Raw genomic sequence first — 21,161 nt, 5'->3', positions numbered from 1 at the left:
TGCAGACCTTGGTCCTGCTTGCTTTGCAACCTTGGGCAAAGGTCTGCTGTGCCTTCGAGGTGACTTCGTCCTGGATCACACAGATCAGAAATGCTGGGCTGGGCTGTTGTCTGCCCCCCAGCATTGCAGGACAATTCTGTGCAGCAGGTAACAGGTCTGGTCTTGCTCCACAGCCCTGGTCCTTGGGGATGGCAGTGCTGGATGCAGTGTGTGGCTTTGCAGCTGGCTGCTTATTTCCTGCAGCACTTGGCTGTTGTGGCAGGTGGGCTGGGAGTTGACATTATGGATGTGTATATGGGACAAGCCATCCCCAAGCATCCCCTCCCYGCAGGGCCACGGTCTTGTGGTGCGTGACCACTGGGCATGAAGCTTCACACGGCACCTGGTGGGATCTCTTCTCYTGGCTGCTTTTTGGGAATGGGAGTTGAGCTTCTGGCTCCACCAGCCCCAGATGTCCTGTTCCCTGGGCCACGCTCCGGCACCGCATCTTGCCAGGATGTGGGCAGGAGGCTGGGCTCAGTGTCCGCAGGAGCAGCTGCCCCGCACCGTCCATCGGCTGGTCCCGCCAGGTGAGGGTCGGCCCTTCTCGCTCCCCACCTGGAAAGCACCTCCACGTGCCCCCGGGRCTGGTGCAACTAATCAACTGCATCAAGGATAAACCGCGTTCGCTGGCGCAAAGGCAAAGCRTGCCCCCTCCTTCCCTGCGATGCTCCTCCCCTGAACAACTTAGCCTTCCCCCCTCGATTTCTGATCCACACGGGAGCCGGCGCACGTCGATCCGTGCCTCGGCCGGGCCATCGGGCGGCCGTGGATGTGCCGGCGGCCGGGTGCGGGGGGCAGCCCCCGGCGGGGTCGCGCCTCGGCGCCGGGTGCCGGCGYGACGCGAGGATGAGGCCGGGTGAGGAGGCAGCTGCCCCGGCGCCCCTCTGCCGTCGCGGAGCCGTGCCTCGGCTGGCTGCGCTGTGCTCCGGGGACCTCTGAAGCGAGAGGAGGCGGCTGCRTTTGGAAAGGAAAGAGATGAACTGAAGATTAAACATGTATGGGAATTATCCTCACTTCATTAAGTTTCCTGCGGGCTTTGGCAGTGAGTATTTTACTTGCGGTTGCAGTCCGCGCCTTCGGGGCTGGCTAGAGAAAGTGATCCCGCAGCGGGAGCGTGGAGVGGGGGGGAGGGGGGGAAGAGGAACTTAAAAACGTGGTTAACCCGTCCTCTGCGTGGCTGTGACCGTCCCGGTCCACGCCGAGCCATGCCCGCCCGCTTATGGTCAGCGGGAGCGGACGCGGCATGCGTCTCGGTGGGGAGGGCTGGAGGTGCAGGGCGACGCGCCGTGTTCCCTCCTGCAAAGCCCTGGGGAGGTTTTCTTTGCAGCTCCTCCAGTGTTTATATTTAGCAACTCCTGGCCTCAAACTTTCTGGGCTGCTGGCAACATATTGATGCATCTTTGGGGAAGGTGAAGTGCAGTGATGCTTGTACATGTTTATGGAAAGCTCCCCAAGCTGTCCCCAGCCCTTCAGGCAGTATGTGCCAACCTGCTGCTCCTCTGCGAGCGGAGGCACGCGCTGCCAGCGGAGCCCGCCCGGGAGCTTCCCGCTATACTTTTCCCTCTTGCCCTGGATGCTCGCCTCTGGTAATTCTCTTACTGCAGGGAAGTCATTGAGGCTGCACCAAATCATCCCCAAGTTTTGCAAACCCTTGACTTTCCAAAGTGGCTTTTCAGATGGTTTCAGCAGAAAAGAGACTTCTTGTTGGAAARCGAAACAAAACAAAAAACCCCCAAAACCCCACATCTATTGCCCAKTCATGATTTTAAGAAGCAGGGAACTCAAACCTGCACTTTCTCCCRCTGCTGCAAGAAGAGTGAAATGATAAACGCATGTTTTTAAATGTTTTCTGTTTTGTTGRGTACTAAAAATTTACACAGAGACAAAAGAAAAGTGACATTCAAACTGATCTTCGTAAGAATCAGGCACAGAYCTCTGTCTCTTTGCTCAGCAGAGCATCTGGGAGATTTCTACAGGAGGAAGGTGTTAGTAGAAGAGGTATTTCTGYTCCACCAAGAGGGACTAAGGCACTATTCTCTAACTCCCAACAATTTGATATATTGGAACTTTAGCGTACAGTTAACGGTGTATTTAACTGGCATTTTAACCTGCATTCAGATTGGTTTAGAAAAATTGAGGTATTGAAGTGAGATTGAGGCTTGGATGCCTTAATGCAGCGGGACTCTTGCCTTGCTGCYGACCTGTGTCCAAAGCTTCCCGCTGCACTGGGTCTCTTGCTGCAGAGCCCAGATGGGTGGCCTTGGTTTCTCGCAGGCCCTAGGGACTTTTGTGGTCTTTACTTCCCCCGCAAACRTAGCTAGAAATTGTTCCTTGTCCTGCCTGTGCTGGCACCGTCAAGAGGGAAATYGGGTCAGTGGACAACGGTTGTGTTCACATGAGGACATCAACTTTGTTGTGCTGGTGTTGCACYGTGCTGTTGGAGGGCAGAGTTAAGGTGATGGGGCTGATGCTGTTTTATAGCATGCTGAGATTTTATAGTGGTTGGATGTCTTTYAGCTCTGAAATTGAGATTTGTTTTGAGCATATCAGCAACATGTTAAGATTGTTATTTTCTTTTTTTTTAATGCAAGCAATTGAGACATACCCTCTAACAATGTTATCTGCATTCAAGTTAGAAATAAGGCAGGCGTTTTTGATACTGTGTATAGCTGATATTTCCAATCTTAAATGGCTAAGTAATGCTGTCAAATTTGTGTCTGAGAATACACACGCGCAACTGGCAATAAGCGCATCATTTTTGCTGAGAGAAAGGGCACTAGGACTGTGAAGCATCACAAATGAGCACACAGAGTAACAGTGAAAGAGTTTGGATCAGTCACCTTTGCACATCTAAAGGAGGAGTTTTAAAGCAAGTACATTCAAGCAGATGGACTTGCCTTCACAGCACAGAATGCAAGAACATGGCTTCAAAATGTGGTTTTAGTCACTAAAAGGATGCGTTTCATCCGGAGCCCAGCTCCCAGGGCAAGGAAAGCTGCTGCGCTGGCTGCCCCTTCTCTCCGAGCACAGTTGGTTGGGGATGAGAACTCACTTGGCTCCTCTGCAAAGTCTCTTTTATTGGTACTCATGTAACTTGGCCTGCAGCCATGCCACCACCTCCAGCTGCAGCCTTGTCAGCTCTCCCAGGCAAAGTGGGGCTAGGCCGGGTCACTTGAGGGCTTGGGAGAACTGCAGAGGAAAAGCTAGGCTGCGCCTGTAGCGGGGCTGCTGCCTGGCTAGTGGCACCTTTCTGCCCATGATGACCCAGGTTTGAGGCCTCACACGCTGCTTTTTTTGCTGGATGTCGCTTGTAGTATCTGTACCTGTGAGTGCTTATGTGAAGATGGCTTTTTGAGCCAATGGGCAAAGGCGTGATAAATCCAGTGGCTGGCCAAGCTCCTGCAGCCAGTGAAACATAAATATTAAAAAAAAAAAAAGCTGAAGTGGCTTGCTGTCAGGATGATTTGCCTGGGGCTGCAGCAGACCATGAAGCCATGGGATCCTTTTGATGGGAACCTGTAGCCTGTCCGGGAGTTTAAGGTCCATTGTAGGAATCAGTGAGCAGCTTTTCCTGGAGGATGTCATATCCTGGTGGCCAAGTGGGAAATCTGACCAGGCGGTCACAAAAAGCCCTTCAGGCCTCACATTCTGACTTCTTTTTTTCTGGGGAAGGGAAATTTTATCCAAGTCTTGTGTGTTAGTGTGGTCACCAGGAGGATGTGATACCTTTTCAGGGTGAGTGAATTTGGCTTGCGGTCTTTATTTTAATAACATGGCATGTGGTTACTAAGAGATTTGTAGCTTGATGAGAATGCAATAGTGGTGCCCAGTAATGCACTGTTCCTGTTAAAATACCTGACAAACCCTGTGTTGGCTTTCGAGGCTCTTACTCCTTCCTTCCATCCTCTGTAACTTGGTTTCTGGGAGGGGAAGCACATGTGGCCACACTGCAGGTGCATCTAGTCTGAGTGTCCTTGGGCCTTGAGCCTACTGTCTAATTTCAATCAAATCAGAGCAAAATCTCAAAATCGCATCTGAAGCTGTGTCAGGGCAGATGAAAGTCTGGTGTGCTTCCAGCCCCACTGCTCCTCAAGGGCCGCTGGTTTGCAAGGGCAGCGCAGGAGCCGTGTAGCCCTGCAGCTGACCGTGCTGGAAGGAGAGGGAGCAGGTCTTCTCGCTGCCTGGGGAAACTTCCTTGCGCTTGTTCCTGCTTATCCACGTGCGGATCGCCACTGCAGATGCCTCTGCTTATGCATGTGCGAGCACACCTCCACGCGCCTCTGTTCCTCCCTGATGCTGACTGTCAGGGGAAGCCTGTATTATTTATTGACTTGCAGCATTGAGCATGAAGATGGAAGAACAAATCTTGCTGGACCTTAAAAGTGAGGTGAAAATAAGAACGTTTCTATAGGATATTAACAAAGGGAGCTGTACTGCCTGTGGATAGCGAAAATATCATCAGAATTTTTTGGGGTTAGCTCCCATGCATTAAATAAAAACTATTTCTGCAATTGTAGTGGCAAAATTTTGATCCGGTTGATCCCAGTGGACTTCTTACTACACAACTACATCCAATTTCAGGAGGGTTTCTCATAGGTGTTTCACCCCAAAGGGCTCTTTGCTTGGCAGACAGCTCATCCTTGGAAATGCCCCCCATGCACATCCATACTCTTTTGCTGAAATCAGCTTGTCTCTGTGTGTCTCAACCCATTTCTTGATGCTCTCTGATTTGCAGAGGATGAAGTACCTGCAAAATTTTGATAGTTGTGTGTCAGGCAGGGCAACTCACACCTTTAATCATGCACGTCAATGAAATGAAACCGTATATCTGAGGCTTCAAAAGCACTCATACATTTTTCTTTAAATAAAGTTTATTCTGTCTTTTGATTCTCTCTGTTATATTAAAGGAGAGCTCTGAAGTGTTCAAAGGTGTCCTCATCTCCAGGGCTCTGCAAGTCTCAGGAGGCAGGATTGTTTTATAGCCTAATTGAAGACAGACCTCAATATTTAACTCCGGTGTCATTCCTTCCAACGGTTTGCTGGCTCTGGGGCTGCACGGGCRTTAAGGAAAGCAAATCTCGAACCGATGTGCTGATTGAATAGACAGTGTAGGGGGGAAGGCTTCTCATTTCTCTCCTTGTCCATACCTAGCTGYTGAGACAGGTGTCTCCTACCATTATTTGAGTAAAAACAGGTGGTTTGATTTGTTGCACTCTGGATGCTTTGCTACCCAYTGCTGTTGTGAAGATGAGTGTGGCTGCTTGTGCACTGGTTCAAATTGTCTCCACTGCAGCCCAGGCCAGCTTTACCCCTCTGAAGTGCTTGTGGGGTAGAGGCGTCCAAGCTGGACACCTCTAACTCAAATAAGTGTTAGTCCTGGACCATTTTAACTATATTAACCCAGGCCTGACTTGTTTAGCCGTGGCGTGGAGGACCTGGAGCTTTGTGCTGTGCTAGTGCATCTATGCGAGATACCTGTGTGTCCAGAGTGACAAAGATGCAGTACTTCTGTATTCCTGGTGGTGTGAGCTGGGAAGCTTAGACCCTTCTCAGGCTGCCCATGGGAATTTCCCACCCTGGGGCTGGGATTTTGCCACGATGGAGACAGAAACCCAGATAGCGGCAGATAATCAAAGGTTTGTTGTGTCCCGTCTCAGCTCACGTCAGTCGTCCTCAATGGCACTGTTGTTAAAATGCAGAGAACTGAGTGTTTCTTGGGGTCTCCCCCACTATTTTTTTCTAACCTCAGCAGAGTTGCCTTACATCTCGCATGATCCTCTCTGCTTGCTAAAGCTGTGGGGCCCACGTTGTATCTGGCTGCACTCCTCCAGCCCATAGCTCCTCTCTGCAGCAGGCGATGGGCTGTGCTTGAGGGGGGCTTGAAACAGCAAGGCAGCTGTATTTCCTTTTAAACTTGGCCTCCTGTGAAGGGGAGGCCAGCGTGTGCATGCGTCTGYGTACGAGGGAGCACGCGGAGGGTCGATTTGCAGGCCCTGGGCCCCTTGGATTCTGCCYGCTTGTGAGCGGAGCGACCCTTTGCATTGCCTGCCTAGTGCCCAGGCTCCCTGGYGACCCACAGCACGCTGGCCGTGGGGTCAGGGCCATGGCTTTAGGGTGGTACCGTGTGCGCTTTGGGCGCTCAGTCCGCTCCTTCCTCTCCAGCTCGCTGTGGCCCAGTTGCTCCTCTCTCAGACAGGGCTGGGAAGACCTCAGCAGCAGATGTACTTCACTGTCCTGTAAGGGGCTGCCGGAGAAGAGAGGCTTTTCCATTAGTGCATCTATTGAGAGAAAGGGTGCTGGGCAAGCCCTTACAAGACTTCACACAAACCACCTTCTCATTCTGCCCACTCTTCCTTCTCCAAGACTCAAATAAGCACAAAATCAGGCTTCCCTGAACCTCTTGCTCAGGAAACTACTTGCTGAAACATTAATGCATATGCAGGGGGAGGAACATAAACAGGTCCATTTGTGGAGCAGAAAAAAATTGATTTTATTTGCAAATATCTCTCTGAATCTGCAGCAGGTGGTTAAAAGTAATAATGAGCCTTAATGCTTGTTGCAGGGTCTCAGCTGGTGTCCCTAGGAGATACATGAGCCCTGGTGAAGCCAGGAGCCACACCTGGTGCTGGATGGCCAGGGGCTGTGCTGGCAGTGAGGAGCAGAGCCCTCGTCTCGTGACACGGGGCTGGCCCTTCACCCCGCTGGCCCCACTGCGGCCATCCGAGTCTCTGGCACTAGCTGTCACGTTTCATTACCTGACAGACAGATCCAGACCGCTTTGGCCTGTTTAAATGTCACCCATACCAAATCCCGGCGGAGGCAGTGGGGCTGCGACTGGCACGCAGGGCTGGCTCCCTTCTCCCTGTCCCTCCTCCATCCCAGAGGACTTTGCCACCTCTACAGGGAGCTCCTGGGAGAGCAGAGCTGCTGGCAGTGCAGCATTTCTGGTCCCTCATGTACTGGCATGGTGAGCTGATCTCGGGCAGGGGCTAGAAGTCAGGGAAAAGGTTGGATTACCTTGCACAGAGTGCTTGGATTTGACTTTGGTTCTGCTTTTCTAGGTGGGTTTACAATTGCAGTTTATTATGCATGGATACAACTGTTCATTGGTAAAAGGAAAGTCAAAATCARGGGGTCTGACTGATGGCAGCAGTGGCCAAATTTCCTCAGAACACAGTGGTGCTGGATCATTTTTTCTGATTTGAGTGGAAAAGCATCCCTGAAGACCACTCTGCTTTCAAAGAGAAGTTCTTGGCCCTGGCCCGTGCATGTGGCCAGGCCCCGTGGCAACAATGAATTAACAAGAGGCCTCGCTTCCACTTCATGTCACCAGGCCCTGGCAGAGCCCAGCTTTCACCCCCATGCTCTTCCATAGATTTTCTATTTCTCCATCCACCTTTTCCACCAAACACTCCGTCATTCATCCAGGCTCCCTCTTCAGTGTTTCACTGCCAGAGGAAGATGGTAAGCAGAAGCCTTCACAGCTGCCTRGCTTGGTGGAGTAATCTCCATCCCATCCCGTGGGGCAGAGGATCTCCATGGACATACCAGTCACTCTTGGCGTGGATGGGAGCATGCCACAGGACTCGCTCTGGCACACCATCTCCTTTGGGTGAATGCCCTGCTGCAATCTGACTGAGGACATTGCTGATAGAGAGGCTTCATGGTGGCAACATTTCTGCAAGATCTGATGTGATGCTAACAGATAAATTAACTCTCCTGGGAGCCTTTTCTAGACCTACCTGTTTCCCAGGCACCTAACAGTGCATCTGCAGTTTTGTGTCTTTTCTGAAATACGCTAATAGCTTCTTGGTTTTGCACACTTCTCCCACCACGCCCTGCTCCACTGCTTGACTTTTTTTGTGTGAATAAGTATTTCTTATTGGTTTAACTCTTCTGCATGATACTTCCAAAGGATGCCCATTTTCTAGTTTAGGGAAAAGGCTGAAGAATTGTTCCTCACCCCTCTTCTCCATACCTGCTATGACATTACAGATCTCTACCCAGTCTCCTCTTTAGTGKATTATTTCTCAAGCTCATGAATTCTCAAAGGCAATGCTATTTATTCAGTTGTTTAAAGAGATGAAAAAGGAATTTCCTTATAAGTCTGTGCTATGGCTGCTGGGTAGGAGTGTATGTGCTACCAAGCTACTCTCAGGTGATGGAAAATACATTCTCTTTCCTCTGAATTTGTTAATGGACCAAATCAGGAAGCTCCTCCAAAGTCCTGGGAAACGAGAGAGGAGCTCCCGTATGCCAGGCACACAGATAGAGCAAAGGCCACACTAAGAGCACKCCTGCCTATCACTGGAGGCTCTCCTGGCCACTGAAGCCTTCCTGGTGGAAAGCTTTCCCGTTTGGAAGCAAACAGGAGTTTTGCTGTGTACTAGTAGTATCCCTGGGAAGAAAGAGGGCCGTGTGCCCCTGTGTATCCTGCTTTACTGCCCGCAGCACTGGTGAGGGGTGGGTGTCTCCAGCAGGAGGACAAAACCCTGTATCCTGGCTCAGCTCAGCCTCTCCTGTACCACCAGCCTGTCTCACTGCCTCCAAGGCTCCTGCTCTTGTCGCTATGCCTACTTCCTTTTGCCATACATCGCTTTCCCACTGGGAGAATTGATCCAAAAAGTCAAAGCAAGAATTGACAAAGACCTTTCCTCCCCCCTCTCCGTGCAGAATTAAGTCTGAAGCAGGTTGATAACAACGGATCGAGTCTTYCTTGACTCTGACAAATGTCTTTAATGTTATTCAGCAAGCTGACCTTTTCCCGTCTTTATTGTGCATCTTCCCTTTGAATCAGATTTGATTGTTACTTCAGGTAAAATAACAAATACTGTCACGTAAATAACTTTGCAATAATGTTAAAAGGAAAAAAAAAACAAACAAACAAAAAAACCCAACCTGGCCTTACTTTCAATTGCAWTGGGAACAAACATCCTCTGTGCCAGCCATGGAAAATCAGCTGTGTGACATTCCTGCACAACATCTTGCCTTGATACACAAGGGAATGGCCGCCTATGTTGAAAAGCCAGCAGAGGAACAACAGTTCATTGAAATTTTAACGACAAATAATGCCAACTGGAGTTGATAAATTCAAGAGGAGGGAGAAAAGGTCATATATAAATCCTTAAAAGGCAGCTAAGTAGCTACCCCATCTAGATTGGTGGGCATTCKGTACCTAAATGCCATCTGCAGATTCATCTTGTCAAAGACAGTTTTTAGGTCCTGGATAATATGTTCAGGCTCCAAGCCTGCCCCAAAGTGATAATGCTCAAGGTTTTATTGATTTTCTGGGCCATGTCCTTGTCAGCTGGAGAGAAAGAGTTTGGACAAGACTGGCATAAGACAGGCAGACAGCAGCACTTTCTTCCTGAGTTAGTGGAGATGCTGGAGCAGGGAGGGAAGACTTGATCATTAAGTACTATCTTTATAATGTGTTTTGTTGCTTTACGTGACTATTTCCTATCCTGTGATCCAAGTGTTTTACTCTTTCCTGTGATTGAATAAAGCACATTTGCTCACTGACAAATAAAACACTGGTGGTGGGTGGGCATGTAGATGTGCTGTGACCTGAATCAGGATGAGCTCATTTTGGGGGAGGACACCTAGAAGGGTCAGGAGTCTAATAGGAAGCCAGGCACGAGACCAGGAGAAATACACCCGTGATATGGACCACRGCTGCCACACTCCATGCATATCTAWATGTATTTTATCCYCTGTGCCTCCCAGCACTCAGTCTTTCTTCCTCTCCTTGTAGATTCCCCGGTTCATGCCAGCTCCATGTCTGTGAGCCCCTCATCGAGCCTTCCCACGGGGAATTCAGTGGACGGTCATCACAACTACCTCGAGGCACCTGCGAATGCTTCAAGGGCACTGCCGTCCCCCATGAATGCCATCGGGTCTCCTGTGAATGCACTGGGCTCACCGTACAGGGTCATTGCATCTTCCCTTGGGTCCCACTCCGTCTCCCTGTCTTCAGCCCCGGGCATGAATTTTGTGACGCATGCCAGTCCACAGGTAAGCAGATATCCTCATGGTCTCTTCAGACTATTGATGGTGCTCAAGGATTGGGATGAAGTCTGAAAATTTGAAAGGCTGGCTTGARTGGTGATGGTGGGGTTGGTGCATTTTTGGCCGCTTACAGAGATTGGATGTAAAGAAGAATTTTTGTTACATGAATCTTCCTGTATAAATCCTTTTGGTACAAAGAAAAGATGTCCATGTATATTGCAATACATCCTACATCATAAAGGGAGAGAGCTAATTCCCAAGTTTATTCTCACCAAGGGGCAATCTGGTCTCCCTCCACTGCAAAAGGGTGTAGTTTTTCTATGTGGAAGTAGTCAACATAGCCAAGAGCTGCAGTATGGGAAGTACTCCRCCTTCTTCCTGGAAAAGGATATCTGCTTCATTTCGTTATTCAGAAATGAGACAGACAGTGAGAGACAAATGTAAATGCTAAAYGCCAGCCACATGCTCTGTGTTGCAYATAAACTTTACCTGATATGAATTGAAGGCAAAAAAAGCATTCCTGTCTTTACTGCCTGAACTATGTCAGATGCTGAGGTTTCCCCTCCAGACAGGGCAAGGAGATCCCTGGGGCTGGAGCCAGTGCTGCCACCTCAACAGGACAGAGACTGTGGTGATGGCATGGGATTTTGCCTCCTTTGATGCCCTGACCTTTAGTGGAGCTGATCATGCTGAAGTTTTCTGGGGGATGCAGGTCCAAGTGGGAATATTGTGTCTTATTAACAATATCTTGCATTTTATTAATGGGTTCCAGAGGTAGGGAACGCTCAAGAGCCTCACAGCTCCAGCTAGGTAAGCAGAGAGGAGATCACTCCAAGTCCTCACTGTCTCCAACCCCGCTGCCCCAGCCAGACTGGCCCATCTGCAGAAGCACTTCTCCCCAGCACCAGCAGCAAATGCTAGAGGAGGATGGTGCATGGAGGTCCCTGAAGAGCTTGGAGAGTTATGAGGACCTGTGATTTGAAAGATTTGGCCTACCAGCACCTTCATTTCTGCAGAGGTCTGAACTGTCTGTGCCAGGCCACCTCCTCCTGCCATTGCACCCAGCCGTTTCCCCATCAGCCTGATGATATCTGTGCCTGTGATACCTGGGGACAGACTTCATTGTCCTGGAGCTCCCRATGATGATGGCTGCACAGATACCTTTCCCTCAGAGCCAGGGACGCACYGGGAAGCGGTTTGCCTGACCTGGGTGCTGAGCTAGCTGCCGCATCGAGTTACCAGCTCCAAGGAGTGTGTTTCACTTGCCTCCACTCTAATGCAAGGAGACAGCTGAGCCTCGGGGATTTGGCAGGGAGGCAGCTAATGGGTTTGGGTTCAAGCAGGTGTCCCAAATATCATACATGATTGAGCTTAACCTGCAGGAGCGGAGCTCCAAAGGCACTGATAGCTAAACTGCCCTATTTCTCCCTCATGTAAACCCTCTCTCTCTGTTATTGTCTAGAAGTGCAGCTAGAGAGAAAGAAAAGGTGATACCTGAGCTCTCAGTAGCATTTTGAACCATAAAAAGTTCCTCCTGCCTCAGTATCTTGGGAAGAGGTTTCCAGGGTAAGGAAAGTGGTTGGATGTTTGGAGGAGGTAGAGTTTGAGTTCTCCTTTTCTCAGCCCAAATTCAGATTTTGGAGCATTTGGATTTGCAGCTGTCCAGAGCCTTGGCTGGCTCTCTGCTGGAAGAAGTGTACCTCTATTCCTCTGGGCAAACCTTTTTCACGAGCTTTCATTTTCTAGTGGGGGAAAACAGGCTGGTTCTTAACATGGTAATCGCYGTTGGATAATTTTTATTTTCAATGTCATCAAACTTTTGAAATTTTGAAAATGAAGAGCCTGGAGTGCAGAAAGACACACAGACTTACTTTGTCTTGTTTTGTTTTGTTTTGTTTTTTCTTTTCTAATGAAAGGTCCAAAACCCAAATGGGACCAGCCTTCCTGTTCTTCGCTAAAATTTCCCATGGAAGTTTTTATACATTTTTTTTCTGTGAAAAATGGGCAATTTCTCAAAGGAAATGGAGAAGTTGTAGCAACGTGCATGAACTCAAGTGGTTTAGATATTACGGAGGCTGTAACTTAGGGTGTAGGTGGACTTTTCTCCAAAGCCTCATTTTCTATCCCTACTTCTGTCCTTTTGCTTGAAGGAAGAAATATGGCTGGTAAATTAAAGGGATTATTAAAAACAACCTCAGTGAAATGGGAGGCATGCCCAGCTCTTGGAGCACAGAGGCTGTAATGGTGGTTTGAGGGTGGTTTTGGAGAAGCCTCCGTGCTGTCTTGCCCAAACAGCTTTCCACGAATGTGCTCAATAGCTCTTAGACCTCACTGCCCTGCCAACAGGAGCTCGATAGCAAACAGTAATAAAGCTAAGCCCTGGGCAACATGAGGCTTGGGCCTCTGATCGATTTTGGATTATAACCTTTAACTTTCAGTAGCCGCAAGCGGCTCCCTGGGATCTCAGCTGGAGCCCTGAGCATTTCATGTGCAGTGCAGCTGGTTTTAGGTGCTCAGGCCAGCCCCCTTTTTTATACCTGGGAACCCCAGATGTGCACTCTTCTCCAGCCTGTAGTAGTGTTTGGGAACTTCAGTCTCAAGAAGTGACAACGGTGGCCTTGTTTTCATGYACATTTGTACATCATGAATCAGAGAGGGACTTTTGCTTAAAAATAATAAAGAATGTTAAGTGGGTTAGCATCATTTTAGCTCCTCCAGCCATGGAGCAGTACAGGTTTAACTGCAACAAATCCCCGGCTGCAAACCCCTTCCTTCATAAGCATTCAGCACCTGATGCTGCAAGCAGGTGCTGATCCACATCCTCTAACGAAGCAGGTGGGATCTCACCAGCCCCACAGCTTGGAGGCTGTAACTGAGCATCTCATTTCTCCTGTCTGTAGTTACAGCATCAGGGCTGGGAGAGAGTGAATCTCTGCTACTGGGCAACTGCTTAAGCCCTTCCAGCTGGACTCACCATGCCACGCTGTTGAGATCGCCAGAGATGAGCTGGAGGATGAGCCTGGCAGGGGCAGTAAGGGAGGGCTTGCCTGGCCCTATCCAGCTCGATTTGGGGTGGTTTCATTGGGGTACTGGGCTCAGRCACTGATCCCACCTTGTGTCCTGTGAATTGTGCCCCCACAGCTCAATGTCCTGAACAATGTCAGCAGCTCTGAAGACATCAAGCCCTTGCCAGGTCTCCCAGGGATTGGAAGCATGAATTATCCATCCACAAGCCCAGGATCCTTAGCCAAACACATCTGTGCCATCTGTGGGGACAGGTCCTCAGGTATGGTGTCTCCTTTCTTGGAGAAGGCTTTGTGCCATGCAAACCTCCCTGGCCACCCTGAAGCAAGGCTGGCACACTAAAGAAAGCTGTGGGGTTTCACTGATGCTGTGCTGGCAATGCAGGACTTGTAGTTGGGTTTGGCTGACCCCAGGGCAGGCTGTCTGCTTTGCAGATGACTGCCAAAAAGAGAACCACCCCCAAAGCCATGCTCCTCTGTCTGATGTCTGATGACATTTTGCATTTTKTCCCTATTTGTTAAAGGTAACTACTGAAATCACTGTGTTGTTGGAACCTGCATTTTGTATTAGCGAGGCTCTGGCCATGTCTGGGTTTCCCTCTTACTCCAGGAGGCTGCGACYCAGCTACACCTGGCAGACCCTCTGTGGCAGTGCACCCCATGTGCTACCTGGGGCTCTCCTGCAACCCAGCTGTGGGGCTGCTCCATAGCCCTCCCATGGGATGGATATGGCCCCTCTGCATCACCAGGAAGTGGAGGTCTGGCCTGTATTTTGATTGCCCCCGATCGTTATTCCYGCTAATGGCTCCCAAAGTCAAGCCAGACCTCCTTTGGTGAACTCCCTGCAGCCAGGCTTTTCACCTTTTGGGTTGGTTCAAGCTCAGCTGTGCTGGTTTCGCAGTGATGGGCTCCCCTTTACTCTGCAGGGAAGCACTACGGGGTGTACAGCTGTGARGGCTGCAAAGGCTTCTTCAAGCGGACCATCCGGAAGGACCTGATCTACACCTGCCGTGACAACAAGGACTGCCTCATAGACAAGCGCCAGCGCAACCGCTGCCAGTACTGCCGCTATCAGAAGTGCCTCGCGATGGGGATGAAGAGGGAAGGTACGCATGGGCAGGTGGAGGGAGGCAGCTTAGTTCCCTACACATATGCTCTTTGTGTTAGCACAAATCTAGCTCCTGGTGGCCCTCCAGGGCTGAAGCACTCCAAAAACCCATGCTGACAATTTTGGGGCRTTTTGGCCTGGTTTCATAAAGGAAATGAGGCTGATACAAACCCATTGAGATAAACGTATAGATTGGGACCCAATCTTTATCAGAAATCAGAGAATCTGCACAGGGCTAGGCAGGAATGTTCTTCATGACCCAACCACAAGGATCGRTCCAGTCTCTGAGAGACATGTCTGAAGAAAACCAGGCTGCTGGAGCTCACTTCGCGTAGGACTTTTCCAGACCAGAGGCCAGTGATGATARCTGGTGGTCATGGGAAAGCTGTCCCTCAGGGACATGGCGCTGAYGCTGGCTCCTACCTAGCACCTCTTCCCAGCCTGCCAAGGCCAGAGTGGTGCCCATGGTCTAGATCACCRTGTGTTCCCAAGGGTGCAGCAGGAAGATAGTGTGGGTGTGTGCAGTGACAGGACAGTGCCACCTTGTGTAAATGGACAGGATGAGCCAGACACAGCTGCTTGCTGGGGAAGACCCCTGGGTGACCACGAACCTTCTGAACCCCCAGCTGCAGCCAAGAGCAGGCAGCTGGGGGGGGGGAGGGACTCTGCCCTGGGTCATCTCGAAGCCACGTGGAGTGTCTGGAGGGAGTTTTCATCCGGGGTGGTCCCATTGCTTTCTGAACCCCTCCATAAACTTCTGCAGTTTGCAATACCCTGCAGTGGGGAGTTTGGCAGCTTGTCTAGTTACTCTCTGAAGAGCTGCCTCCTTTAACATGCTTTCAGCTTGCTGGCTTCTTTTGTTGTGCTGTAATTCTTGCACTGGAAAATAGTGGGAATGGTTTATTTCCATCCTTGATTTTATAATTACTCTCATTTTCACACTTTCAGTCTTCGGAGATGAGCTCTGGTAGGGCTCCTGTCCCGTGGCATTTTCACACTGCAGGAGAGCACTGTTAGGAAGCAGTTTTAGTAGTCTCTACCATGCTCCACCTACGCCCACCACATCCCCAAAGGATTGCTTTTTTTGGCCCAAACCACTCAAGGTGTTGATCTAGAGCAACCATCTAACCTGAGGCCGCTGGACTCAGAGACACCTTGTACTGGCTTGAATGAAGCCTCAGAGATCTGCTGACCATGGCACGTTCCCATGGTGGGCCCTGCAGCCCTGTCTTACTCCCACGCGGCCTCTAGAGAGCACAAAAGCCTTGAGGAAAGCCCCACTGAGCAAATTGGTGTCATCAGAAAAGGCAAGCCCAAAGGCAAGGGAATTTTTCTGTCTGCCTTGGCTGGCCACCTGCAGCTAGCTGCTGCCCGCCTTGGCTGAGCAAAGAGCTGGATTGTCTCCTAAATTATACTAGCAGGTACGAACGAGGTCAGGTAGTGACATGCAGCTCAGCTTTTAAGCTGCTTTTTTCCAAGGTAAAATAACTGTGCTGCCTCTGAGGTTAAAAGCCAGTAAGCGATGTAACTGTCGCTCTTGGAGGCCACATTGTCCCATGCAAAGCACACGAATGGGRTGACGTGAGGCAGAGCAGTGATGCTGAGACGTAGGGCTCAGGCTGAGCCACAGCACCTTCACTGAAGCTCTGGTAATGCTGCACTGCCCCAGCAGCCAGCAACCGCAAAATGCCACGTGAGAGTCAAAACCCCAGTCCCAGGTGCTGTCCTCCCCTCCAGCCAGATGCAGAGCGCTTCTGAGGAGCGGGGAGCCAGAGCAACTTGCCTTTGCAGAGCATGACAATGCAAGCTCCAGGCCTTACATGGACATGGGCAGCACAAGAGTGATCCTCCACAGTCCTCTTTCACCCTTCTTCATCCAGCAGCACTTCACTGATTGACAAAACGAGGATGAAACTCTCATGCGATCTTCGGGCTTTCAAGAGGCACTTGCTCGTGGAGCTAGTTCCTTCCTCTGTGTTCTGTAGTGCTCAAACAGGTCCCCTTTCTAAGGACATCTTGTCCCTTGGCTTCATGCAGGGGTGGTTTCCCCATGCCTCTGGCTACTGACTGCCCGGTGCTTAGTTAAATGATCAGAAGTCATGAAGTTATTAAGCCGTGGCCTAATAAAGTGCCWGGCAGGGTTACATTTTCAGATATTTCTCCCCATTGATGAGCTAAACTGATGAGAAGTCTGCYGGTCACCCACCATTTATTTTTCAGTAAGTTGTCCTTATTTTGCTCTGGGATTTCTCAAAAAGAAAAAATGTGCAGACAGAACGTTTTGGGGGCACAAGGCTCAGCATACATCATGCATGTGTCCTGTTTCTGCCTGTCCTGCGCACCCAGAAATCCTGGGAGCTAATAGCTAATATGCGGAGAACTTCAGTGATCCTGTGGTACCTATCAGATGACTTTTGGGAAAATGCACAGAGATGAGAGAGRAGGGTGAAAGCACTGGAGACAGTACTTCAGGACAGGTGCTGGGAAGAGCTTTCTGGTGGGGAGGGCCCTGGGCTGGAGTGCAGGTCGTGTGGTTCTGGGTTGCCGACAGCCAGCAATGCCACTGGGTCCTCTGGCAACTCCGGGATGCTTCTAGGGGGATAAATCCAGGTGTGACTTTTGAGGGCCAATTTTGCTGGCAAGTTACATTTTGCAAAAGAGAGGGTTCCCAGCCCACAGCAGCAGGAGCTCACAGGCAGCCCTCCATCCTCATACAGCTCCAAGCACCAGCTTAAATCAGGGCTTTGGCATGCGGGAAAAGCAGTAAATCTTGGTGCTTCAGTGTTTCAGGGCAGGCGTCCCTCCTCCAGTATTTATTGATGGCTGAGTCCAGGCTGCCACCTGGAGGTATTAACTGCTCCTTCTTCTCTTCTGGAGCTAAATGTCTGTGGAAGACTTTGCCAAATCTAGAGGCAGCTGGTCTACAGCAGMCCCAGAGTGGGAGTAGGGGCCAGCAAGGTGGTTGTCATTTTAATAGACCAGCATGGGATACATCTACTTATTTTCTGTTCTTCCCTTTTGTTGCCTCCCAACGGGTTTTCTCAGCCATCATTCCCGGGGTGAGGAGAGTCTGCAGCAAGGGGGGCATTGGGAGAGCAGGTGAGCATTGATGTGGGTGTAAAGGACACCTTCCCTGTGCTCCAGCTGTGCAAGAAGAGAGGCAGCGGAGCCGGGAGCGGAGCGAGAACGAAGCGGAGTCCACGAGCAGCGGCAGCGAGGACATGCCTGTGGAGAGGATCCTAGAGGCTGAGCTGGCGGTCGAGCCCAAGACAGAGGCATACAGCGACATGAGCACGGAGAGCTCGGTAAGCGGCCCTGTGCCATCTCAACAAAATCCCTGGCAGCTTGAGATGAGAGCCTCCTAGGTGAGCGGCCCCCACCAAGGAATGGCTAGTGTTTCCCAAGGGGTTTTTGCTTTGCATGCCTAAACCTGCTTCCTAAAAAGCAAAGACTGTGGCTGGTCATGCAGAACTTACTTCACAAAGAACAGTGAGTAAACAGAAGGGGCTAGCAACTCTCGAATTTCTTTGATTTTGGGGGGAATAGTAATAATAAAAGATCTCCTCTCCCCAAAGCTGTACAGCTCAGATCATAAATGGTTTGATCATTTTACTTGTGGCTCTGAGTACTGTTAACACAATAGTGTGTGCAGTGCAGGTGGCGATTATCAGGGATTTTTACATTGGCAAATTCTTTCCTTTTCTCCTGTTCCTTCCYGTTGATGTTGCTCTTCCATTAGACCAACGACCCTGTCACCAACATATGCCACGCCGCAGACAAGCAGCTCTTCACGCTCGTCGAGTGGGCCAAGCGCATCCCCCACTTCTCCGACCTGACGCTGGAGGACCAAGTCATCCTTCTCCGGGCAGGTACCRTCCCTGACTGGTGGCCTCTGTGGCTTTTCCTGGTATCCATCTTCTCCCTGAGGACCATGTGTCATGCCACCAGAGAGAAAGCAGCTGCCCCTGTATTTGGGAGTGATGGTTTCTGGGCATGTGCACCCTGAATTGCYGCCGGTGTGGCATCTTTTATCCTCTGCCTGTCCTCTGTGCTGGGCAGAGAGAGGCCTTGCTGACCTTCCTCCTCAACAGCCCTYGCATCCTGCACACCGCCTTCTTCTTCTTCCTGCAGGCTGGAACGAGCTGCTAATCGCTTCCTTCTCTCATCGCTCCGTGTCGGTRCAAGACGGCATCCTCCTGGCAACGGGCTTGCACGTGCACCGCAGCAGTGCRCACAGTGCTGGTGTGGGCTCCATCTTCGACAGGTATGGGGCCTGTTTCCATCACCCCCAGCATCACGGCCGGGCTGCCTCTGTCCCTCCTCTCTGGAATGGGAGTGTCTCCTTGGTGAGRATTAGAACAAACTGGTATTAGAACAAGCTGATGGTGTTTTGGGGCAGAACTAGCTTAGAAAGAGGAGGGGACATTCAACTGGCTTGAAAACCAAGGATGGGATGAAGGCATGCTGAAAAGGGATTTGCAGCTGTAAGAGAGTCTCCTCTGTTGTGTGTGCATCTCTCCAGGAATGGGGTGGTTTGTCTACCCTCTCCTCGCCACTTGAGGGCTAGCCATAACTGGATCTAGAGCTAATACTCATCAACAAGGGCTTTAGCTGTCAAAGCCTTAAAACTCAACTTGCTGCACTTGCTCATGCAATGACTGCCTGAGTAGGGCCTTCACCACATCTGCACCCTGTCCAGCCCAACACGCTTACACATGTGAGGGCAGTGCCCGTGCTCTGCGCAGTGTAATGGAGTGAAAAGGGTCACCTCTCTGCAGGGTCTTGACAGAGCTGGTTTCCAAAATGAAGGACATGCAGATGGACAAGTCAGAGCTGGGGTGCTTGCGAGCCATCGTGCTGTTTAACCCGGGTAAGTCGCAGGGCTACCAGCCCTCAGAGCTGGGGCAGTTCCGTGCTGCTCCTTTCCCTGGTCTGTGCCCTCAGTTCTTCCCTGTGGATGGCACCTGCCGCCTCTGCAATCCACTTCTGCATGTCTTGCCTGGTGGCATGACACCATACATGCGTGGTGTGGCTAGGTGTATGGCAGGGTCCAGCCTGGGGTCCAGGGTCCAGGTCATACACGGGASTAGATGGGCTGAGCCTGGCCTTCCAGGGGCAAAAGCTTCCCTGCTGCAGTGATTTCCTCTGTCTGGGGTCTCTCCCCTGTCCAGATGCCAAGGGTTTGTCTAGTCCTTCAGAGGTGGAGTCGCTGCGGGAGAAGGTCTAYGCCACGCTGGAAGCTTACACGAAGCAGAAGTACCCTGAGCAACCGGGACGGTGAGTGCTCCTGGGATCTGGGTGGAGGATGACAGTGAGCACACAGGATGCTTGCTCTTGGACAGCTCTGAGTTTCCAGCTGTTTTGACCTCCTGGTTTCTATGAATTTATAAAAGTCCCCTGAACTTGTCCTGCTTCTCTTCAAATCCAAGGAAACTCGTGCAGCATTCATGGGGTCCTGCAGCAAGGACTTGCSCAGCTCAGCTGCCCTCTGTGCTGGGAACTGGTTCCCATTAGCATCATTTGAAGCTTCCAGTCAGTTTTGGTACTGGATGAAGGAGGGGGAAGTCAGTCCCTGCTTGGCCATCTCTAACTGCCCACCCTGAAAAGAGGAGGCAGAGGCAGGAGGAGCTGCACTAGGTCCACAAGAGCCACCTGTTGCCCCTGTAGCCCAGACTGAAGTGAGGGCAAGATACTGGCCAAAACTGCATGAGAAACCCAGCTCTTGCAGGCTGCTGGATCCCGTCAGTGCCCTAATCCTGTGCTAGAGCCTTCAGGATGTACGTGGGATGCAATTTTCTTGCTTCTTGATCCAATTCTACCCTCTGCTGGCCAAGCCCTCAAAACACCAGTGCCTGGATCTGGCCTGGGGCTGCTAGGCAAGGGGTGTGCTCACAGCATCTTCTGCTATTTTTGGCTCTGAGCTTGGCTGCAGAGAGCTGCAAGGACTAAGCAGGGAGGGAGGAGGGGGAGGAAGATCAGCTCGCTGCTACCAAGCTCGCAGCAGGGCCACGAAGAGGGAGGGAAGGGCTGGCCGCGGTGTTGCTGGAGGGTTGCACCACCTCTCCGGCGGCTGTGAAGTTTTGCAGGCGATCTCCAGGGCAAGGTGGAGATGCAAGTCCGTAGTTCAAGCCCTGGCAAGGGAGAGAGTCTGGGGGCATCCTCCCCCCGCCCCATTCCCTTGTGAGTTTACAAATACATAATTCCTTTTAAAATTTTTTGTTTTTTTAAAAAGATACATTCTCTCCCTGTGCATATGGACAGGAATGCTTATTTCCCTGCTTCAGAGGCATAGGGAAAGAAAACAGGGACCTCCTTTTTCTTTGCACCCTGCTGAGCCATGTGAAATAGCTGGGCGTCCCTCCGGGAGAGGCAACGCTCGGAGGTGTTTTGGTGCAGGACTTGGGCTCTGCTCTCTCTGGCACCACCTCGTCCCCCACCTGGCCAGGCAGGACCAGCTCCTCCTGGCTCCGTCTAGCCCCTAGTGCAGGCTCAGCCACACAAGGGACAAAGCGGTCGATGCGTCTCCTGCACCCCTGACGCTGCTCGTCACCTTGCAGGTTTGCCAAACTGCTCCTGCGCCTGCCAGCACTGCGATCCATCGGGCTGAAGTGCCTGGAGCATCTCTTCTTCTTCAAGCTGATTGGGGACACCCCTATCGACACTTTCCTCATGGAGATGCTGGAGACACCCCTGCAGGTCACCTGAGGCTCTGGCCACCCTGCATGGACTGCAGCCRCTCCGTGGCCCTGCACAGCCTCCCACCCCACCACCCCAGCCCTATGAGGGCTCAAGAGGCTTCCCCCACCCTCTGCTCCTCCTCGGTGGGATTGTCGTGTTTTTGTACAGCTGTAAATCACCCCCTCTAACCCTCCCTGGCCCGGCCTTGGCAGCTCTGCAGATTCTGCCACCAGCTAACCATCCACCTGCCCCCCCCAACCTTGTACAGATAATTGCTTTAAATTATTTTTTCACTCTCAATA

The 21,161-nt window shown here is 51.1% G+C and overlaps 1 protein-coding gene across 2 annotated transcripts; it reads left to right on the top strand.

The window, feature by feature from the left end:
- Nucleotides 1-762: 762 nt before the first annotated feature.
- On the top strand, nucleotides 763-21,161 carry RXRG (retinoid X receptor gamma). 2 transcript variants are annotated; one of them, XM_085300203.1, is made up of 10 exons: nucleotides 763-1,037; nucleotides 9,797-10,056; nucleotides 13,192-13,336; nucleotides 14,000-14,179; nucleotides 17,326-17,486; nucleotides 17,921-18,050; nucleotides 18,313-18,445; nucleotides 18,960-19,051; nucleotides 19,353-19,458; nucleotides 20,739-21,161. In XM_085300203.1, the coding sequence occupies exons 2-10, from the start codon at nucleotides 9,820-9,822 to the stop codon at nucleotides 20,884-20,886; spliced, it is 1,332 nt and encodes a 443-aa protein (XP_085156329.1). In that variant the 5' UTR covers nucleotides 763-1,037; nucleotides 9,797-9,819; the 3' UTR covers nucleotides 20,887-21,161. The 2 variants fall into 2 exon arrangements, with proteins under 2 accessions (XP_085156329.1, XP_085156328.1); XM_085300202.1 differs by having other exon boundaries at nucleotides 763-1,084.

The sequence above is a fragment of the Rhea americana genome, unplaced genomic scaffold (assembly GCF_003343005.1).
Source record: "Rhea americana isolate MKP2758 unplaced genomic scaffold, rheAme1 scaffold_162, whole genome shotgun sequence".
NCBI lineage: Eukaryota > Metazoa > Chordata > Aves > Rheiformes > Rheidae > Rhea > Rhea americana.
The sequence above is the reverse complement of the archived record's forward strand: the minus strand, read 5'-3'. Positions and strand labels throughout refer to the sequence as shown.